Source organism: Hydra viridissima, unplaced genomic scaffold (assembly GCF_058129835.1).
Source record: "Hydra viridissima isolate aposymbiotic clone 2 unplaced genomic scaffold, HvirCarnegie_v1 scaffold_1, whole genome shotgun sequence".
In the NCBI taxonomy this organism is placed as follows: domain Eukaryota; kingdom Metazoa; phylum Cnidaria; class Hydrozoa; order Anthoathecata; family Hydridae; genus Hydra; species Hydra viridissima.
In genome coordinates, this window is record NW_028324300.1 from 33,492,686 (window position 1) to 33,516,070 (window position 23,385).

Genomic DNA, 23,385 nt, shown 5'->3' on the forward strand with positions numbered 1-23,385 from the left:
ATGTTAAAAAACCTATCCCAAAGTTAAAGTGGATTGTTTCCGGCTCCTTTTAATCTAACTTTATCATTAATAACTTCTCTTCAAACTGACTACAGTGCATATTTTGCCGAACAGACTCAGGGTGAGAGTAAGACTCAAGCTGATCTTTTAAAAGAGGATGTTTTAGTATCAATTAGCTTGATTTTTTATTGATTTATCGATTGAGTAAGTTGATTGGTCCCTCCACCTAACTGGACTTTACTTTAATGCTAAACCAGTTGGAAATATGCATACCTACTGTATACTCAGCAATCAATCACAACTTGTTTAATTTTTCACCTGTTTTTCTATGTTTTAGAATCATATGGCAGTAGTTGGCCATCAACTGTGAAAAATAGGACCAGTATCTAGCAACGTTTGTCTCTTTAGCAGAACTCCAGTATAATAGATGTTACTATCTGGTATACATACTTCTGATCAGTGCTCAGATCTTTAGCAATTTCAGGTTTGAGATAGATAGGAGGGTTTTGGAAACCTTTTTAAAGTTTAGATCAATTTTAAGGTCAATTTAATAATTCAATATCTTACCACGAGGTTCTGACATTCGGTTGTTGCTTTGAGTAGGATCATCAAGGAATTTAAAGAGCTTCCTTGGCCCTAGTTACCATACAATGCAAACAAGTTTCCTATTTTTTTTTTTTTTTCATTTCACTGTATCACTCCTCTTTACCAGTATTTAGATTCGTACTATCACAGCCTACAGCTTCAAATGTCAAATGCATCTTTTTTTAGGTCATTTAACTAAATTTTCTCTGGAGGTTTTTTAAAACCTGATTCTTAAGGAATAAAATGTTCATTTCCAACGTACTCACTACAAAGAGTATAATGCTCTTCTTTAACAAGACTCTCTTAATTTGTATTAAATAGTAAAATTAGTTATTCTTTTTATAAGAATTTTAGTAATCAATAAGAGCAGCAATTGTTATTTCTGCAGTCTCTCAAACCTGTTTGATGCCTTAAGCTTGTTAAAGCTACATTTTTTTTATTCATGTTGTTATAAAGGAAGTTTTTTTTAAAGACAGAAAACTTTATTTGTAGATAAATTTGTTAAAATAAAACACAGCAAAATGTTATTAATATCCATGAAATTGGTTTTTATTTGAAAGAAGTTTTAAACATTAATTTTGCTAGATAAGATCGTGTTTTGCTAGATAAGATCGTGTTTTGACAATGGCTTACGAATTATCATCGCTCAAAACATTACAATTCTGTTTATTGACGCAATCATTTAACCTTAGTCAATGAACAAAATTTAGTAAAGAATTAATTGCAATTTTCGTTTTGGCACATTCAACAAATGTAGGTGGCAAGCAATCACTTGTGGCTTCAAGTGGATTTGCATAAGTTTACTTGTTGAGCAGTATGACAAATTGATAAACTTTGATCATCATCAACACTACTCTGCACACCAGCAATCGTTTGTTGTGTGCTCAGTGTATGACGCTTTAGGAGATGCATTTTTTCGCTTAGAGTAAACGTATTGTGAAAGCATTTTTCGCGAGGTTAAAATTATTTTGTTCTCCCATTTTAAAAGTTGAGAGAAAATGAGTTTTTGAAGTTTTTGAGTTTTTGAAATCATTTTTAGTAAGTAAAGTTGTGTGCAAAAGTTTATAAACAGCTAAAATTCTTGAGTTTTTTCATTATAACTTTTTGCCTTTTTACTGAAAATGAATGCAATTTTTAACAATTGTTCTTCTAAAGTGATTACATAGTATAATTTAGTCAAAGAAATAAAAATTTGTAACAGAAGAAAGAAATTCAAATTTAATTAAAAACATAATTGTGCAAAAGTTTATAAGCAGTTCCATGCCCCATTTTAAAAAATTGAAATTTCATTAAGAAAAACATATAAGTATTAAAATTACTTTTCTGAAGTTATTATTTAACTTAAATTGAATTTTAAAAATAATGAGAAAGTCTAAGGAATTGTCAATAGAAAAGAAAATTTTATAGTACGTGCTGTAGAGAAGATTTCTTATAAGCAAATTTCTGACCTTTATAATGTGACTAAATATCAGCACCTAAAACCCACGGAATGGCCGATAAGTTTCTCGAATTGAACTGTTTTATATTCGAAACCAATTTGAACAATTTAAAAACGCTGCTTAAGCGCATGTCTAATTTGCGATGAATTATCAAACCCAACTACCTCAAAACAACAGATAACTGTCAAATCGTTTCACAGAAACCCGTTTTGCTTTATTAAAGTTCTCTGGCTTTAACAGCCTGAAACAATTTTTTTCTTTTAATTCTTTAGTTGTTTCAAAATTATTCACTTTTCTTTCATTACCGGAATCCCAGAGAAAATTTTATGCCATACTTGAAGTTAGCTCTGAAAATTGAGAGTTCTGATGGAAGAAACTCTACGCCTTTTTCATTTAAATTAAATTTTAAGACATTTGACATCCTGATTATGTATTCAGTTTTATTTAATTAAAAAATAAACATTCTTTTATTATTTATTTTGTTACACATTGTCTCTCACTAATTTCTAAGTTTAAGACTAATTTTAATTATGTCTGCTTGACTGTATGCTGCTTTAGTGCTCTTTTCAACAATTTATTTATGTTTTAAGCCCCTCACCTCACTCAAAAAAAAAAAAAAAAAAAAAAAAGAAAGAAAGAAAAGTTTCATAGTTAAAAACAGCTTTAATTTTTTAATTTAAATTTTTATTTAAATTAAAATATTTAATGTAATTTATATTTTTATTTACTTAATTGATTAATAGATTAATATATCTCAGTATCTAAACTAACAATAATATAAAAAAACACCAAATGAACGAAAAAATTTTTTAATTATGTAATAGTCAGTCTTGTAATAGTAAGTCAGTCTTGTAAAAAAATGCTTTAATTTGAATTTCATTTTGAGTATTATAAAAATTAAAATTGCAATTAAGATAGCATCTTATTAAATTGTTTTACTTAGATGTCATCCTTTTTACCTGCAACTTTGAAAACCAGGTTCTCTGTCCTCAATTAAATACAACAAATAATGCTTGGAAGCCAAACTCTTTTGGAACACCAGTAGATGGAACAGGTCCATCCAAAGCTGCCAATGGTGAATGGTATGCATATTTTGATTCATTTGCATATCCAACCGGTGGCGTTCTTGTTTATAATCAAAAGGATCCACTACCAAGCAATAACTTGGTTCTTTCATTTAATCTTCATGCGTATGGTCAAAACTGCTTAAAATTTGGTAAGATATTAGTTTAAAAGTGGTTGATGGTTGATTTATTCTTGTTTTGACATATTTTGTTCAATTGTTTTTCTGGTACAGTTTTGTGCATTTTTCTGTCTCAAAATCTTTTTTTTTTTAAATTTAGAGGTTAAATTTAAAAATGCAAGTGGTGCTGTTGTTAGTGCACCTAATGCTCTTGTTGTGAGCGGTCAGCTACAAAGTTCTAATAATGACGCATACAAACCAATTGAGCAACAGTTTAACTTGACAGGTCCATTTCAGGTAAGTTTTCTTAAAATGATAAATAAATAAAGTTTGTGTTAATTTATTTTGTTGTTATTTTTTTGTTTTTTTGTTTTTTAGATTTGAATAAAAAAAATAAAAAACACAGTTTTGATGTAATATTTATATGTAATAGCTTGCGCAAATATTTTCAATACTTTATTACAGAAGTTTTTTTTTAATGAAAACAATTTAGAGTTATTTTCTAGAATGATTTCACAAACACTTAAATCTTATAAAACACTATTGGAAACATTTGAATCAATTAGTGGGTCAAAACAAACCAACATTATTCTTTTGAGAAGATTAAGAATGTTTGAGGTCAAAATTGAAATCGATATACATTTACGAAGCTTGTAGATTCTATAACATAGACCATAAGCATGTGTAAAGTTTTTCTTGATTGTAAAGCCTATCCAACAGATCATAAATTGTGTTTTTCCTATCTTCTGTGAAATATTTAGTCTAAATGGATAACGAGAGGAAAAAAAACTATCAGCTAAATACCAATCATTACTTCAAATGATTTTCTCCATTATTAATGTAATACTTAACATCTGAAGGTATTGTTTTAAATGTTAAGATCATATAGTTTTATGTTGATATCCTAGTATCAATATAAGGATAATTTCTCAATGTTATAAGGTATTTGATTGGTGGAGAATTTTTTCTATTGCTGCGTATACATTGATTGTTCCAATTCTTCCTTGCTTTCATGCTTACTTTTGATATACAAATAATAAATGCAGATTTGTCAATGAATATTTAACAAAAGCATTCCTACTTTTGTTTGCATTAGACAATTGAGTTTATTGCCACTTCAAATGGTATTAGAGCTAATTATGCAATAGATGACATTGTTTTAAAAGCTGTTCGTAAGTAATTTTTCTTCTTTTTTTTTTGTAGATAAATAAAAAGTTTTATTTCTCTACAAATCTTTTTTTTTTCTCTACAATTAATGTCTCTAAAAATTTCAAGAGCTTTTTAATAGTTCATATTTTCCAGTGCATATAAAAAACAAAGTTGGCCTATAAAGTTTGAAATTGTGAAAAATAAATAATTATTGTGAGAATAATTTTTTAGAAGTTTTGCAAACTACTAACATGAAAATGAAAAATTTGGCTGAGGAAAAAGTTTTGAAATTTTTATAAGCTTTAGGGTTTTTTATATATTCAATTCATAAGTCATTAACATATTAAATAAAGGTCAAAATGCATCTTTAGTTTATTAACAAGCCTAAAGTATCTTTACATCTCACCTCATGAAAAACTTGATATCAGAGAAAACTTGATGCGCCATTGTCTAAATTAGAAATTAATTAAAAAATAAAGAATATTTTATTAAATATTCAAGGCATTAATGCAATTTTAAAATATATTAATATATTATACTTTTAAAAATATATTGCTTATTAAAAACTGCTGAACCCTTTAATAAATATATTATAGATTGATAGCTTCAAATGAAAAAGAATTCATATTGAAATATTTGTTTAATTCCTTTATGTAGAATTTCCAGTTACCTGTCCAAGTACATGTCATCCTAATGCTACATGTGTAGGCACTAGTTGTGTCTGTAAAAGCGCTTTCATCGGTGATGGAGTTAACAATTGTTCAGGTGATAATTCTGTTATATAAAATTTCTTTTTTTTATAAAACTATCTTTAAAATTTTGTATAAAAAAAATTTCTACATAAAACCAAAGATTACAAATAGAGACACATATTGTTTTATTAGCCGTTTTACTCATAAATAAAGTTTAAAAAAAAAAGTGATTTTTAAAATAAAAAATGATAGTAATTTGTTTAAAAATATTTGCTTAATTCCTTTTTGTGGATTTTTATAGCCACTTGTACAACTGCATGTCATCCTAATGCAACATGTGTAGGCACAAGTTGCATTTGCAAGAGTGGTTTTATTGGTGATGGAGTTAATAACTGCACAGGTAAGTGTTTTTAATCAAAGTTGCTTTTTGGTTTTAGGTATACATGAGTGATTTATATTTGACTTTAAAAATTTAGTTTCGTGTTTGAATGGCATGTTGCATGAATGATACTTGTTTATCACTAATTTTGAATAAATTATATTTCAAATGAAGGAAAACAGTGTTGAGTTGTTTGCTAACTGTATTTTTGTAAATTTCTGCAGCTACCTGTACAAGTGTCTGCCATCCTAATGCTACATGTGTAGGCACTAGTTGTATCTGTAAAAGCGCTTTCATTGGTGATGGAGTTAACAATTGTTCAGGTGAGAATGCAATTTTTTTCTTTATGTTTTGTTTAGTAGTTTGTATGGTAAAAGTTCTACAAATGTACCATGGTTAAAAAAGGAATGTGAGTTGTGAATAACTTTTTTTTTAAATAATAGCTCAGATAAGAAGTCTGTTAGCTGATTTCTTTTGCTAAAATAATGTTTGTGTGAATCAAAATTCTATGTTTAAACCATGGATCAATAAAGTTATGATGCAAATTGTGTGAATAAGTTTTGATTGTTAGAATACTTCAATTAATTATGTTCTAAAGGAAATGGTGATGTCTTTCAATATTTGCTTATTCCTTTTTGTGGATTTTTGTAGCTACTTGTCCAACTGCATGTCATCCTAATGCTACATGTGTTGGTACCACTTGCACTTGTAAGAGTGGTTTTACTGGTGATGGAATTAACACCTGTTCAGGTTAGAAGTCTATTGCATGATTATTTCTTTTTTGTAACATTGTGTGAATGTATGATGATTATGTAAATAGTTGTGAAAAATTCTCTTATTAAATGCACAATATTAGTTAAAGAAAACCAATCTTTCTTTTTTTTTCAAGCCAATTTTTCTCCAATATTTTCAAGAAGACCAGTCTTTCTTTTTTCTATATATTTTTTTTTTGTTAGCTAAAATTTCTAACCTTGATGTTTATTCTTGTTAAATACATTTTGAATTTGTTGATAATAATTCAGGTGGCCTGAACTTTTTTTTTCTTTAAATGAAAAAGATCAATTTTTTTTTTTGTCTTTTTTATGGTTTGTCTGGCACAAAAGGGACAAAAACGAATCAAATTTCACTATTAAAAATCTATGAAAACTAAAAATTAGCAAAAATTACTTTCTCATTAAAGAGCATGTTGCATCGAGCATATTGCAAATCGCTCTAGACAAATTTTTATCTGCATTAACATATTGGATAAACTTTAAGAACACTATTACTTTATGAATTAACTAGAATGTTTGCTTTTAAAGTACATTCTTAAAACACTTTTGATTAAAAATCGTATTGTAAATCTTGTCTACCAAAATTAGAAAAAATGAAACCCATTTTTCATCTTTGGAATTCTGTTTCATAAGTCCATAGCTTGCATTATCTCATGTGAAATAAGATATCATTTTCATTTTTAGTCTATTTACGTAAAATCATACCCATACAGATCAAAAGCAAATTTATTCTGACTCCTATAGTAATTGTAGTTAATAAATCTACAAAATTAAACTAGAAAAACTACTGTTTTTACAAGGTGATATTATGATGCAGTTACACTGTTTCTACATTTAAGAATATATAACAAATGTTAGAATAATTGTAAATATTATGAATAATATTATATTATAAATGTATTATATATTTGTATTGTCTTTTATGTAGTTAGTAAAACTGTAGTAATAACTTAAGAGTATATTCTTTTATTCGGAATATTATTCATTATATTCAGTATAAATATTAAACAGATAAAATGAAATATTCTAAACTGATTTTAAATAAACATTTTGTAATTTTAAGTATAAATCTAAATAACAATGTTTGTATATAACAATATAATGTATGTTTTGTATTGAAAAAGTGTAAATGAAAAAAAATTAGTTTTAGTTAAATTATTGTTAATTATCAACAGAATGATAATCAAAAGATACTTAAATATATAAAAGACAAGGTATCATGTTTATAAACTAAATTCTGCTACTATAATTTCTATAGGGACGTGCTCTACTGGTGGTGTTGCTTATTGCTCAAGTAACTTATTTTATTATAAATGAAAATTGCTTGCAAAAAATTTACTTTAAATTGCAATTAAGATATCATCTTATTAAATTGTTTTACTTAGATGTCATCCTTTTTACCTGCAACTTTGAAAACCAGGTTCTCTGTCCTCAATTAAATACAACAAATAATGCTTGGAAGCCAAACTCTTTTGGAACACCAGTAGATGGAACAGGTCCATCCAAAGCTGCCAATGGTGAATGGTATGCATATTTTGATTCATTTGCATATCCAACCGGTGGCGTTCTTGTTTATAATCAAAAGGATCCACTACCAAGCAATAACTTGGTTCTTTCATTTAATCTTCATGCGTATGGTCAAAACTGCTTAAAATTTGGTAAGATATTAGTTTAAAAGTGGTTGATGGTTGATTTATTCTTGTTTTGACATATTTTGTTCAATTGTTTTTCTGGTACAGTTTTGTGCATTTTTCTGTCTCAAAATCTTTTTTTTTTTAAATTTAGAGGTTAAATTTAAAAATGCAAGTGGTGCTGTTGTTAGTGCACCTAATGCTCTTGTTGTGAGCGGTCAGCTACAAAGTTCTAATAATGACGCATACAAACCAATTGAGCAACAGTTTAACTTGACAGGTCCATTTCAGGTAAGTTTTCTTAAAATGATAAATAAATAAAGTTTGTGTTAATTTATTTTGTTGTTATTTTTTTGTTTTTTTTTTTTAGATTTGAATAAAAAAAATAAAAAACACAGTTTTGATGTAATATTTATATGTAATAGCTTGCGCAAATATTTTCAATACTTTATTACAGAAGTTTTTTTTTAATGAAAACAATTTAGAGTTATTTTCTAGAATGATTTCACAAACACTTAAATCTTATAAAACACTATTGGAAACATTTGAATCAATTAGTGGGTCAAAACAAACCAACATTATTCTTTTGAGAAGATTAAGAATGTTTGAGGTCAAAATTGAAATCGATATACATTTACGAAGCTTGTAGATTCTATAACATAGACCATAAGCATGTGTAAAGTTTTTCTTGATTGTAAAGCCTATCCAACAGATCATAAATTGTGTTTTTCCTATCTTCTGTGAAATATTTAGTCTAAATGGATAACGAGAGGAAAAAAAACTATCAGCTAAATACCAATCATTACTTCAAATGATTTTCTCCATTATTAATGTAATACTTAACATCTGAAGGTATTGTTTTAAATGTTAAGATCATATAGTTTTATGTTGATATCCTAGTATCAATATAAGGATAATTTCTCAATGTTATAAGGTATTTGATTGGTGGAGAATTTTTTCTATTGCTGCGTATACATTGATTGTTCCAATTCTTCCTTGCTTTCATGCTTACTTTTGATATACAAATAATAAATGCAGATTTGTCAATGAATATTTAACAAAAGCATTCCTACTTTTGTTTGCATTAGACAATTGAGTTTATTGCCACTTCAAATGGTATTAGAGCTAATTATGCAATAGATGACATTGTTTTAAAAGCTGTTCGTAAGTAATTTTCTTCTAGTATAATTATTTCTATTTTCCTCAGTCTTTTTTACAATGAGGAAGTTTGTAAAGAAAAAATATTGTAGATTTGTTGTAGAATTATGTTAAAAAAGTTCATGTATAGTTGGTAACCTGGTAAACTGATATACTTTGTTTTCCTAAATTTTTTTCATAAATCCTATTTCTAATATTCATTCTGTAAGATTTTTTAAGAGCTGATTTCTTAAGAGCTGATTATTAACAGGATTTTATAATTTTTAGAGCTGTTTAAACTAGTGTCTAATGATAAAGTTAATATAAAAACTACATTACATTCCGCTATTGATAATTTGAAATTAGTTTTTTTTTGTTCAGCACTTTGTTTAATACCCTGTCACCCCAATGCTACGTGCAATGGTACCACCTGCACATGCAAGACTGGTTTCATTGGTGATGGTGTCAATAGCTGTGTTGGTATGGATCTCTTGGTTTATAAAAAAATTGATCTCATAATTTTTTATTTAGTAACTTGAAAAACTAATTTTTTTAAATGGTCACTTTTTCAATTATCACTCACATCTTTACTATAATTTTTTTCATTTATGTGAAGCCATTTGTACAAGTGCATGCCATCCAAATGCTACATGTGTAGGCACAAGTTGCATTTGCAAAAGTGGTTTTATTGGTGACGGAGTCAATAACTGTGCAGGTAAGATTTTTTTAATCAAAGTTGCTTTTTGATTTTAGATATACATCAGTAATTTGTATTTGTATATAAGAAGCTTAGTTTCGTATATGAACAGCATGTTGCTGAATGATTTATTGATTGATAAGTTTGCGTGAGTTATGTTTCAATTGAAAAGAAATCGTTTTAAATAGTTTGCTAAGTAACTTTTTGTAAATTTCTGCAGCTACCTGTACAAGTGCATGCCATCCAAATGCTACATGTGTAGGCACAAGTTGCATTTGCAAGAATGGTTTTATTGGTGACGGAGTTAATAACTGCACAGGTAAGAGTTTTTAATTAAACTTTGTTTTTGATTTTAGATATACATGAGTGACTTATATTTGACTATAAAAAGCTTAGTTTCATATACGAACAGCATTTTGCATGAATGATAGTTGTTTGCTAAGTTTGAATGAACTGTGTTTCTTTTTTATGTCTTCTAGTTTAATTTCTGTGCTTTTTTTTTTAATGCACAAAAATTATATGCTAGTGCATATCTTTGTGATACTAATTATGCTACTGCAAACCCTCCAAATGTTTTAGAATGTTTAAAATATTAGAGTTTTGTTTGCATTTGACATTTTAAAGCTTAATTGCTTATGTATTTACTTTAATATTGGCTCTTTATGTCATCAAAATGCTTTTTATAGGTTTTCTGGAAATGGATATAATAACTGAGAATGCAAATATATTTATCTATAGCACTTGTGGATTATAAATAATAAAGATTTAACTCATATTTTGCTTTTATGAAGCCCCTTTTCAGCATGTGTAATTGCCTTACATTGACTTGACAGTGTAGACACTAACTTTTCTATCATTTTACTGTTTAAGCTTTTTCAGGCATCTTCCAAACACTTCCTCAGACTTTTTTACATTTGTTTGGGGTCATTGTCTTAGTGGAAAATAAACCCTTGACTAAGAGTTCTAATACCAAAAGGCATCATGTAATAACTTAATGAACTAAAATACTTAGATATGAATTTTTGTCAATTGCTGATGTTATTTTTTCAAAACCCCGACCTTTCCTTTTTCAAAACCATCCAAAATCATCACATGATCTCCATGACTTTTGTCATGTAGTTTAAACAGTTATTATTTACATTATCTTTGCCCTTTCTTTCGCTTCTTAGAACCAAATAACTCAAACTTTAACTCATCTGTCCTTAATTTTCTGTTTTGTTGCTGTAATATCCATGATTAATATTCTCTGGTTTACTGAAGAAGTTTGACAAACTGTTTGACCATTTAGGTCCACACTACGCAATCACCTCTTAACCATGCCACTTGATATTGATGTCTTTTGTATTTGATCTAAATATACTTTGATAATTGTTGCTGGAAGTCTTCTATTTCTTTTGCTTACAACTATGTGTTTATCTTCACTTCCTAAAGTGTATTTTAAAACTCCACAATGTATCCTTGTTGTTTTTGTTTCTGTTTGTTACTTTTATGAAAATTTTTTTGAGCAGTCTAAAGGTCCTAACAGAATACAAGAAGGTCCATTTTTACCCCAGGCTGTGCCTATGGAAACTTTGAGCCATTTGTGGAACCCTTAAAAGTCAATAGATTAAAAAAAAATAAATTTATCATTTTAGGCTTTGAAAAGTGTTTTTTATGATTTTTTCTTTTAGTTTTTTGATAGATAAAAAAAAAATTTAAAAGAATTTTAAAAACATTAAAAATCAAGCATAAAGGCGAGCCAATTTTATGTAACATTTTATTTTGGAATTTTCTTCTGGCAATTTTTTTATAAGTTTAACCTTCTTCAGAAAAAATTGGATTTTTATCAATTCAATTAAATATTGATTGCAGTAAAGGACTATATGAATTAAATATAAAAGTCAATAAAATAAAAAATAATACAAAATAATCATTCTATTAAGTGAAATTATCAATGTTAATGAATAAATGGACTAAAATATACATACCAAAACATAATAAAAAGTTAAAAAAAAAAAAAAACTAAAAAATTTATGACATCAATAGCATTTAATTTTTTAGTCAATAAAACACTATTTTTGTTTTCAAATAAAATATAAGAAAACAAGTGAATAAAATAAAAGATATAACTTTAATAATATAGACACTTGTTTAGACACAAAAATAATTTTAAAGTATAACTAACATATATATTTGGATTCTGAACATAAAATCAAAAATATCAAATCAACCAAAAACTTTTGCATTCAAGTGTACTTTATGTATTACTACACTTTTTAAGTAAAGAGTTTTCAGTTTTAGAAACTAAAATTTGAGAAAAAAAATACAACAACTAATAATACTCTTGTAAGCAATATTGCGGCAAACAGTTATCATCTTGTCACCATATTCAGTGACAATATTGAATTCACTAACAACATTTTATCAGTTCATAGAAAATAAGGGAATCATAAGGGATCATAAGTAATATTTTCTATGACATCAAGATGACATCATATAAAATATTACTATTATGATGTATATTATGATGTCATAGAAAATATTACTTATGATCAAGGTAATAATCAGATGAGGAAAACACAATAGATAAAAGTGATGTTTTTATGTAGAAACAAGGATGCTTTAGAAATATTGGCAAGTCTCAGTATTTTTGTACAATTTTGAGATGTATTGAAAGCTTTACAGAATATTATTGTCTTACATTACTTTGTAGACAGTAAAAAAAAAGTTGTAAACAACAATATGTAACCACTAATTATTTTAAAATCTAGTAACAAAAAGCTTCCTTCTACCTTCATGAGTTAGTTTTTTTTAAAAAAAGCTAACCTTCCATAATTCAAACTTGCAATCATTCAAATAATTTCTTCTCCCTTGTGACAGTTTGATATATATTGTCTCCACTGTAATGCAAATGTGAAACTGCTTTTCAAAATTAACCTTTACAGCAATTATCTGTGTATTTTAATAACCATGCATTTACATACATTTTTTGATTACTAAGTTTGAATGAATTAAGTTCAAATGAGAAGAAACAGTCTTGAGTTGTTTGCTAAGTGCATTTTTGTAAATTTCTGCAGCTACCTGTACAAGTGCATGCCATCCAAATGCTACATGTGTAGGCACAAGTTGCATTTGCAAAAGTGGTTTTATTGGTGACGGAGTCAATAACTGTGCAGGTAAGATTTTTTTTATCAAAGTTGCTTTTTGATTTTAGATATGCATCAGTAATTTGTATTTGTATATAAGAAGCTTAGTTTTGTATATGAACAGCATGTTGCTGAATGATTTATTGATTGATAAGTTTGCGTGAGTTATGTTTCAATTGAAAAGAAATCGTTTTAAATAGTTTGCTAAGTAACTTTTTGTAAATTTCTGCAGCTACCTGTACAAGTGCATGCCATCCAAATGCTACATGTGTAGGCACAAGTTGCATTTGCAAGAATGGTTTTATTGGTGACGGAGTCAATAACTGTGCAGGTAAGATTTTTTTTATCAAAGTTGCTTTTTGATTTTAGATATGCATCAGTAATTTGTATTTGTATATAAGAAGCTTAGTTTTGTATATGAACAGCATGTTGCTGAATGATTTATTGATTGATAAGTTTGCGTGAGTTATGTTTCAATTGAAAAGAAATCGTTTTAAATAGCTTGCTAAGTAACTTTTTGTAAATTTCTGCAGCTACCTGTACAAGTGCATGCCATCCAAATGCTACATGTGTAGGCACAAGTTGCATTTGCAGGAATGGTTTTATTGGTGACGGAGTCAATAACTGTGCAGGTAAGAGTTTTTATTTAAACTTTGTTTTTGATTTCAGATATACAAGAGTGACATATATTTATACATAAAAAGCTTTGTTTATGAACAGTATGAAGCATGAATTATATTTGTTGTTTATCAAATTTGAATGAACTGTGTTTCTTTTTTTGTCTTCTAGAATGTCCACAGTTTTATTGATTATTGTGTTTTTTTTGAATGCACAAAAATTATATGCTAGTGTATGTCTTTGTTATGCTAATAATTCTGCTGCAATCGCTTCAAATGTTCTAGAAGTTTTAAAATTTTAATGTTTTATTTGTATTTGACATTTTAAAGCTTAATTGCTTATTTTTGTACTTTTATATTAACAGTAGCTTTATTTTATAGCTTCTTGTAAAAGTGTATGCCACCCAAATGCTCTATGTAGTGGTAATACATGTGTTTGTAAGAGTGGGTTTTATGGTGATGGAATTATTAGCTGTGAAGGTAAATATATTTATTTACAATATATATACACTAGTATGCAAATGTTATTGGTAAAAGATAAATTATGTTCTAAAGGATAATAGATTTTATGCATAACAATGGCTTACATAATATATAAACAAATTATTAATTAATTTTGATTAATTTTATTAAAAAAATAATAATAATTAAAGAAATTAATAATAAAGATTTAACAAATATTTTTCTTTTATCAAGGTGGCCCCCTTTTATATGTATAATAGACACCAACTTTTCCATCATTTTACAGTTTAAGCTTTTCCAGGCATCCTGCAAACACTTCCAGAGTCTTTGAATATTTGTTGAGTCTCCACTGTAATACAAATGTGAAACTACTTTTCAAAAATTTTCCTGTGTCAACCTATAACTTTGTATTTTAATCAACATGCATTTACATAGATTTTTTGATTTCATTAGAATTTTATCACTCTAAAAACTGTCTTCGAAAAAGAGCTCATCTTATGCTATTGATTTTAAAATCAAAGCAGATTAATCAGAGAAATATAGTAATTGGGCGACTGAAAGGAAGTTTCAAGTTAATGTAAAGCTTAAATTTTTTCAGTTTAAAATGTGATTGACTTATGGATTGGATTAACTAGTACACTTATATATACAGCATATAGTGCTAAGGTATATAATAATAATGGTGATAATAAAGTGCAATGTTAGCATCAAGATTGGACCAATAATCCAGTAATATTGGTTGCTACTAGAGAAAAAACACACACCTTATAATAGCTTTTATCTGGTTTCCAATTGTGTTTAATGATTTTTTGAAATGTCATTTATCCTCAAATATGTACAAATTGTCTTGAAAGATTTTAAATTAAAAATAACGATCTTAGTTTCTCTTCCAAAACAGCTCTCATGCTATTTTCAGCTCCCCAAAATTCTGATACTTTATATTTTTGTTCTTTTTCAATGATTTAGTCACCTGTTCAACCCCATGCCATCCTAATGCCATATGCAGTGGTACCACCTGTATTTGTAAATTTGGCTATGTTGGTGATGGAATCACTGATTGCAGAGGTAAAGATTTTTTTTTCTCATTGTGTTTTGATGCTTTTTTAAAAAATCGTTTTAACCAAAAAAATCAATTAATGTATTTCTATCTCTTAAATAACTATTTTATAATTTCTTGTTTAAATCATAAGTTGAAAACTTGCTTTTTAACTAAGAAAGTTTAAAAACAAGTTCTTGTTTTAGGTTTTTTTTATCTTATGATTAAGTTTTAGAATATTGAGGCTTAATTTACCAAAAGTAGAAATAAAAAGTTGATGAATGCTAGAGTAATTAGTTAAACAGAGTTTTATTGTACACTTTTACTATTGTTAAAAAAGAATGGAACCTACCTGAATTGCACATGACTTTTTAACACAACCTACAAAGTGTAACATTTGTGTTTTGTATTTTTAAATTGGTTCACAGCGACATGCCCTACTGCATGCCATCCTAATGCGCTTTGCCAGAATACAACATGTGTTTGCAAAGATGGATTTACTGGTGATGGAATCAACACCTGTTTCGGTAATAACTCTTTTATTGTATAAATTTTTTCTAGAGTAGATAATTTTCAAAAAATGCTGTCAAATTTTGTTTTAATTAAATTTGTCAATTTCAATTTGATTTAAATTTCTTAGATATTTTTTAAGTTTTATACTGCAATAGCTGTAAATTAATATTCCTGTTTTTTGGCTGGTTACCTTAATTTGATAAAAATAAATTTTGAAGAATAATTTGGAAAATAACAAATATTTTTAGTTAAGCAAGTTTGTTTTTATGTTAATTTAACGAATTTTAATTTTGAAAAAACTGCTTCTAAATTTTAAGAACTGGTTTGCTTGGTGACATAGCTTTTTTTTAAAAAAAAAAGATTTTCTTAAGTAATGTGCTTAGTAATTCTAAAGCAAATGTATTTGTTATTCTTTTTAAGTTATGTTTTAAACCTTTATTATTTCAAAAAGCAAAATTATTTTTAATTTTTAGCTTTACCAACAACTTTTACCCCGTGGGGAAATTGGAGCCCATGTTCTGAACCAGTTTGTGGGTCTGGTACTCAATATCGCTTGAGATCATGTCTAACACAATGCAATGCTGTAACTTCTAGCGATCTTAATCAAACATCAACCTGTAAAACACCAATATGTATGAAGTCAAAATTTTATAAGTATATAAATATGATAAAAAGAACAAAATAACAAATGAACAAAATTAAAATCAACTTTTTGTTTTAAAAACCTCATGATTTCTGATTTTTTCTTTTATTTGCTTTTGACTTCTTGTTAGGCTATCCCAACACGCTTACACAGTGGACAGAGTATAGTGACTGCACAAGTTCTTGTGGATCAAGCGGTGTGCGAAGTCGCTCTAGAAGTTGTACCCCTCTTATTACAAATGGTTGTTCAGGGATATCATTATTTGAGTCTTTAGCTTGTGAGCAGGTAACTTGCCCATGTAAGTGATGTAAAACATTTTTCACTCATTATTTTTTATTAAAAATTTTTTTTTAAAAAATGAACAAAAATGAAATGAAAATGTAACTTCTTTTTTTTTCATTTTTGCTTCATTTTGTTTGAAATATATTTTTTTATATGTTAAATTTTTATATTATGCTATCTTTCTTCATATTCTTGACTTTAGTAAATGCTTTGTCTGCCTGGAGTGACTGGACTAACTGTTCATCATCATGCATAAACTCCATAAATCCAACTCAATGGAGATGGAGATCATGCAATTGTGGTTCTTGCAGTCAGTGTGATAGTTCAGTTGTTGAATCAAGGACTTGTAATAATGTTCAATGTGGTGAGTAATGTGAATTACAAGAACTCTCTTACTTTGTGCTATTTATGAATAATATTTAATGTGATTCTACTAAGTACCATTGAATGCATACTGATAAAAGAGAATTATTCAATGTAGCAAAAAATTTTTAAAAAAATTTGTTAAACAAGTGTTTTAATGAAAAAAAAATTTTGCTAAACAAATGTTAAAATGAAAATATCTTTAAATTTAATTAAAAGTTTTTTTTGTAAATAAATAATTAAATGCAAATGTTTGATTAAAAAAAAAAAAATTTGTTGCTTAAACATTTCATACTATAAATTTTGATTGAGAAATTTAAAAATTTTAGATTTGTCTTGCCGTTCATCAGCAATCTCCTACATAATTGTCATTGATTCCTCCTCCAGTGTATCTGATATTTCATGGGCAGCAGAAAAAGAGTTTGTGAAAAGGTTTGCAGCTACTGTTGGCTTCAACACTAATTACAATGTTAATTTTGGCTTAGTTAACTTTGCAAGTACAGCAAAAATTGAGTTTAGTTGTGGCGTTTTTAAAGACCAGGCAAGTTTTAATGCCAAAATGGATTCCATTACACCAATTAAAGGAGGTACTGCTATAAACAATGGGTTAGCCCTAGCAACAACTCTATTGCAGAGTTCAGATTGCATTGGCAAAAAAGTTCTGTTATTTACTACAGATGGTGAAGAGAATATTGAAACAAATTATGCAACTATTACTGCTACTGAGCAGGTTGTAAGAAATTTAGCAAATTTCATATATATTCCATATGTTAATAATCCTGATATAAATACACATCCAAATCCAGTTGCATTAGATAGATTAGTTTCAAATGGAAAAGGTATCAAGGAGGAGTATTCAAGTTACACTGATGTTAATTCTCGTACTGATATTGCAGAGAAAGTGTTGTCTGGTCTATGTATGGGTATGTGCTATGTATAATTTGTGTGTTAAGTAACATAAGTTATAGTAGTTATAAAGGTTACCAATTTATAACATATTTAATAGGCTTGACTCCTTTTTTTTTACTTTAAATTACAACATTTTCATTTATCTATACTTCTACAATTTGACTTTAAGATAAAGTTCAGTATCATAGTTTGTCCATAGAATTCCAGCAATTTAATAATATTCTTTGACCCTGGTAAAAGCTTTTAAAATTGTGCTAACAAACCAATATTGCATTGTTTCTTTTTTTTTCTCCTAACTGTTAGTGTTGCAAAAGATATTGATATATGCAAATCTTTGAGACATCCATTTAACTACCTCAGTGAACTTAGCTCATATTTAACTATTGTTGTTTAAATACCATGTAACAGAATTATTCATCTGATTTTTAACATATTAACAGAATATAGAACATTTGTTTAAATTTAGAGCTATTAAAAAATATATATAATCTTCATATAAAAATGAATCAGCTTAGTATTTCTAAGAAATAAGGGGGTAATAAGCACTTTTTATCTAAACATTGCCATTCAGACTTATTTTTAAACTGTTGCTAACTTTTAATTGTTCTCAAAGTGTTTTTATCAGAATGGGTGTATGTAAATTTTACAAGTTTTTATTCTGGAATGTTTAGACAGTTCATCTTGGACAAGCTGGAGTGCTCCATCTCAGTGCTCTGTTTCATGTGGAGGAACTGGGTTTATTGTCCGTAAAAGAACTTGTCTTAATGGTGTCAATATCGCTTACAATTGTCCTGGTGCTGACTATAATGTAACATCTTGTTCTACTTTACCATGCAGTAAGTGTCTACATAAATAAGTAGAATACTTTTTATTTGTTTATAATATGTAGCTTTTATTTAGCCTATACACTCTTTAAAAGAACAACTGTTTTTTTAAGGCTATCTTTCAAGCTGGAATCCATGGAGTTCTTGTAGTAGTGTTTGTCGTCAAAATGCAAGTATTGCTCCATTTCAAACCAGAACTCGCTCATGTGTGCAATATGCTACTCCTTGTCAAGGTGTTTTATCAGAGACTAGAGAGTGTAATACAAATTTGTTTTGTGGTGGTAAGTCTAATTTTTTTACTTAAATTTAAGTACACATATGTTCTAAAAAGCTAATAAAATGGAATATTAAAAAGAAAGAACCTCAACTTATCTTTTCATTATAAAACTAAAACAATTATATATAATAGTATTATCATCTCTTTTATTTTTATGATCTCTTTTTGATCTGTCTTTCAATTTTTCTTTTTACTTCTTAGGTAAGTTAAATTCTCTTAAATTTTTCAGTGCAAATATCAAGCTTACAAGACTCTTTATTGTTACATTTTTACTTTAGGATCATGGGGAGAGTGGGGAGCTTATAGTGCTTGCAAGACTCTTTATTGTTGCATTTTTACTTTAGGATCATGGGGAGAGTGGGGAGCTTATAGTGCTTGTTCAGCATCATGTAATCTTGGAGCTGATTATACTCCTACAAGGGTTCGTTCAAGAAGCTGTTTAAATAACGATTTTTCTGTTGGTTGTGAGGGTAGTTCAACAGATGTTGCATTCTGTAACACTGAGATTGGATGCCCAGGTAAAGCTAATCATAGTTTTTGTTATTTAAGTTTTATACTTTACATAAACCTGAATGTGTGTTTATTTATCATTATTAATATTTTTTTTTTATCTCTTTATGTTTATTTTATATTGTGTTATTTATTTATAGGAATTTTGACACAATGGTCTTCTTGGTCGGGTTGTGAGGGGCAGTGCCAAAAAGTTCCATTGACATCAGAATACAGAAATAGACGATGTGTTGATGCTTCTTTATCACTTAACTGTAATGGAGAAATCTTATCTCAGTCTAGACCATGTTTCCAAGGCATTCCTTGTCAAGGTAGGTACTATTACACTCTCTAAATAAATATTTAAACATCATGAAGTAATTTTTTAGAATGTTTTTTAAAATAAATTTTTAAAACTAAAAAATGATAAATGTTGTGAAATCTTTTACAATTAAGTAAAATTTAACTTTTAGATATATTAATTTTTTCATATAACTAAATTAAATTTGCAGTTCATTAAACTTTAAATAAGTTTTGTGTTTTCTCATGATTTTTTTTTAATGAAAAAAAATAAATAATAAAACAACTATTTAGAAAAAAAGTTTACGTAAAGCTATTTTTTCCATTTTTTTATAGTTGAGCAAATAATTGTAATTTGCATTTTTGTTTACAGGCCTCTGGAGTGGTTGGTCTAATTGGACAGAATGTTCACAAAGTTGCCTCAGAATTAACCAAAGTCAGCCATATCAAAATCGTAGTCGAATATGTCAGGGTAACACTTTAGCGGGTAATTGTTATAATGGCCAATCGTTTGAAACTCAAACTTGTAATGCAGATTTACCTTGCCCAGGTCAGTCCTGCATATTTATATTATGACACATTGTTCAATTTGTATTATGTAAGCATAAATAAATAATTGTCTAAAATAGTATTTGCTTTTTTTTTCTCTTTTTTTAAATCATGATGCATTTTTTAAAGCATAATGCATTTACAGGTCAGTGGAGTGAGTGGGGAGTATTTACAGCCTGTTCTGAATCATGCCAGAGTAACATTCAGATCAATCCAACACAAGTTCGTCGACGTGTTTGTGAGAATGCTGGATTAGGAGGAACATGCGAGGGTGGTAATGGTAGTAATGAACAGTACCAAACAGTTATTTGCAACTATCTTGCAATCTGTCCAGGTATTAAAGTATTAACCTTTAGCAACAAACCTTTATTGGCTGAGTTTTCAAGGTTGAATTTTTAAATATTTTGATTTCGACCTCTCTAAAGGATATATGTTGTATCCTAATATTTATACAAAAGTTTCCTAGATGGTTATATTTTACAGGTTTTTTTTTTCATGGTTTAATATTATGGCATTCATTATCACCAATAGATATCAGTATCAACATTTTGTAATATAAGCCTATCTATAATTTTTATTTTATAATTACTTATAATTTTGTAAAATTATAAGTAATTATAAAATAAAAATTATAGATAGGAAAATCATAAAAGTGCCCTTTTAGCACTTGGTTGGAACTCTGAAAAGATTGCCTATAAAAAGTAGCTAAAAAATTTTTATTATTATTATTATATATATATATATATATATATATATATATATATATATATATATATATATATATATATATATATATATATATATATATATATATATGTATATATATAATTATTTTATTAGTTATGGGAACATGGACAGCTTGGAGTGCATGGGGAGAATGTTCTGAGTCCTGTAATCTAGGAATTTCTACACGACGTCGAATTTGTACTGAGCCTAACATACCGAGTGCTGGAAATGATTGCATTGGAAATGCAACCCAAGTAACAACATGTAATTATGGAGATTGTCCAAGTAAATAAGCTTGTAATTTCATCTACTTTTAAATTAAATTGTTCCTAGAAATGTATGTATGTATGTATTTTTTTTTATTTAATGTAATTTAAATGTAATGTTTATTGTATGTATGTATGCATGAGTGTAATAAATCTAGCTGTTTGTCTTTTAATCTAGAGTCTTGCAATATTCCTAAGAGATGTAACTGTAGTGGAGTTCCTCAGTTTGAAAACTTCTCCAGTTTTTCGAATTATTATAATTTAAATATGACCTCAGTGAACGAGGTTCTTTTAAGAGTGGCACCTTGGACTTTTGACTCAGTCAACCAAACCTGCGAATGTAAACTAATTATTCTTACGGTTTATTTGTCAATAATTTATTTCCTTTATGGATTTCTAAAAATATAATCTTTTCACATTTAAAAAAGATTATTATTTTTTTCTTTTTTAGCCTGTAACATCGCTCGATTGTCATCAAGTCTTGACCACTTAATTCAAGATATGGTGGCGTTGGATAGAGTGAAATTTGACGTTGAAGCGGTAGGCGAATAGTATTTATATTTTCATAAAATGATATAGCTAACTTTATCAAACTTACAATCTATTTTATAAGCTATTAATCCATTTCTTTGATCTGCTGTGCTAAATTTTGTTTTAAACTCTAATAAGTTAGCTTTTTTCTTAAGCTCATCGATGATACTAAAGACATTATTGTCTGCAACTCAGTAATCTCAATCAATAAGCAACTGTGGGACTTCTATGATTATCTATACGAACGAAATGCTTTTATTGCCTCGATATATTCTGAACTTGAAGCTTTCCGGATACGTTTTGACGGAGCCATATCAGCCTGCAAGCAATACAGTAAGTTCCTTAAAGTTTGTCAATTGTTATTGATAAACGTCTGTTATTGATGACCATGGGAATTGGTAAAATGATGACCATGGGAATTGGTTAAAGAATAAAAAAATACCAAAGTTAATTTTGAATACAAAACCATCACGGATGTAAATTTATTTAAACATTTTTCGAATAGTCATTGTATTTTTTTCCCTATATTCGAAATTTGAAGGCTCTTAACATTTCCCTTTTTTTTTTGAATTTATTAGGTTATATTAGTAAAAATATGTTTGAAATTTTGGTATGATGTTTATAAATATTGGCTTCTTTTTCAGATTGAAAATTTTATTAAAAAAGTTCCTTCATCACTGCAACTGCTTGACAAAAAATAAGTTTTATCAAAACAAATTTGTTAGAACAAATGTTAACTTGACGGAGAAATTTTCCAGTAAAAAAAATGTCTCTTTTGCTTTTTTAGGTTGGTTGCATCAATTGATTTTTAACATGGCCGAAAAATTTTAGTGTTTACAGAATCTCATCGATAAATATGGTTAAAAGGAATTAATCCAGCATGTGCACACCTTCATTAAATTTTATTTTTGTAAATATAAAAGCTTTTAAACTCGTTTATTGCTCGCTTATTACTATTATTATTGCTCGCTTATCAAGTTTCTTTGCTTCTCGTAAGTTTAACAAATTAGGATTTTGAAGTTTTTTTCTTCCTGCACTAAATTTTTGTAAATTTAGTAAATAAAAATAAATGTAAAAAGAAAAATGATTATGATTAATAAAATGTCTTCATCCCATGAAGTATTTAAATCACAGTTGTGTAGTAAGGGCAGGCTGTATTCGTTGCACTTATAATAAACCACCACGTTATTAATCAAAATAAAGGGAACAAACATTGAAATTTATAATAACAGTATACTACCGACTACGATTTCAATGCAAAAAAGTATTAAGATAAAATACAGCATAAGCATCTATTCTATGCAAGTTAGATATATTGCCCAAGTAGCAGCGCTCGTATGGGCCAGTCCCGGCTGCGCCAGTTCTAGCGATCCATTTACGGGACATTAAAGTTACATGAATGACATACCGGAGCCGATATGAACCATTGTTGTACCGTAAAAGATTCACCAGAGCTGATTTGCCAGATAGCAACTGTCATATGGTCCTTTTGCGGCATCCCAGTCCTGGATACCAAATAACGGGCCGATATATACACAGATGGCACGCCAGAGCCGGTTAGCTACAAATGGATCAGGAGCCACTGATCCTAACGGTGGCAGAAAACAAAGAGTCATAAGAAAGTCTGCTGAGATAAATAACTTTGAAACACCGTTACGATCAGTAGCTCCTACCAAATAGTGAACAATGGCTTTTTGGATTTCAATTTCAGATGCATCTTTGGTTGGACCATTTTTTCTTAATGCTCCTGTGAATATACATCATCCTTTATAGTTAAATGCAACACATTACTTGTTACTAAACATAAT

General features: G+C 28.1%; 2 protein-coding genes across 6 annotated transcripts in view; both read left to right on the forward strand.

The window, feature by feature from the left end:
- LOC145192399 (uncharacterized) overlaps positions 1-22,664 on the forward strand; it is a 26,598-nt gene extending 3,934 nt beyond the window's left edge. For 2 of the 3 annotated variants that reach the window (XM_090090335.1, XM_090090330.1), the window contains exons 3-37: positions 2,968-3,240; positions 3,368-3,504; positions 4,304-4,379; positions 5,014-5,121; positions 5,350-5,448; positions 5,652-5,750; positions 6,079-6,177; positions 7,459-7,494; positions 7,586-7,858; positions 7,986-8,122; positions 8,920-8,995; positions 9,350-9,448; positions 9,585-9,683; positions 9,886-9,984; positions 12,722-12,820; positions 13,023-13,121; positions 13,324-13,422; positions 13,789-13,887; positions 14,836-14,934; positions 15,334-15,432; positions 15,892-16,050; positions 16,192-16,359; positions 16,546-16,707; positions 17,036-17,629; positions 18,287-18,451; positions 18,553-18,720; positions 19,061-19,234; positions 19,367-19,537; positions 19,879-20,055; positions 20,200-20,388; positions 20,895-21,065; positions 21,225-21,386; positions 21,498-21,586; positions 21,733-21,910; positions 22,365-22,664. In XM_090090335.1, the coding sequence (XP_089946461.1) occupies positions 2,968-3,240; positions 3,368-3,504; positions 4,304-4,379; positions 5,014-5,121; positions 5,350-5,448; positions 5,652-5,750; positions 6,079-6,177; positions 7,459-7,494; positions 7,586-7,858; positions 7,986-8,122; positions 8,920-8,995; positions 9,350-9,448; positions 9,585-9,683; positions 9,886-9,984; positions 12,722-12,820; positions 13,023-13,121; positions 13,324-13,422; positions 13,789-13,887; positions 14,836-14,934; positions 15,334-15,432; positions 15,892-16,050; positions 16,192-16,359; positions 16,546-16,707; positions 17,036-17,629; positions 18,287-18,451; positions 18,553-18,720; positions 19,061-19,234; positions 19,367-19,537; positions 19,879-20,055; positions 20,200-20,388; positions 20,895-21,065; positions 21,225-21,386; positions 21,498-21,586; positions 21,733-21,910; positions 22,365-22,408 (5,075 nt within the window). In that variant the 3' untranslated portion in view covers positions 22,409-22,664. The remainder of the gene's footprint in view (positions 1-2,967; positions 3,241-3,367; positions 3,505-4,303; positions 4,380-5,013; positions 5,122-5,349; positions 5,449-5,651; positions 5,751-6,078; positions 6,178-7,458; positions 7,495-7,585; positions 7,859-7,985; positions 8,123-8,919; positions 8,996-9,349; positions 9,449-9,584; positions 9,684-9,885; positions 9,985-12,721; positions 12,821-13,022; positions 13,122-13,323; positions 13,423-13,788; positions 13,888-14,835; positions 14,935-15,333; positions 15,433-15,891; positions 16,051-16,191; positions 16,360-16,545; positions 16,708-17,035; positions 17,630-18,286; positions 18,452-18,552; positions 18,721-19,060; positions 19,235-19,366; positions 19,538-19,878; positions 20,056-20,199; positions 20,389-20,894; positions 21,066-21,224; positions 21,387-21,497; positions 21,587-21,732; positions 21,911-22,364) is intronic. The other variant, XM_090090342.1, reaches the window with a different exon arrangement.
- LOC145192415 (zinc finger FYVE domain-containing protein 9-like) overlaps positions 1-23,385 on the forward strand; it is a 220,750-nt gene that overhangs the window by 167,641 nt on the left and 29,724 nt on the right. The window lies entirely within an intron of this gene.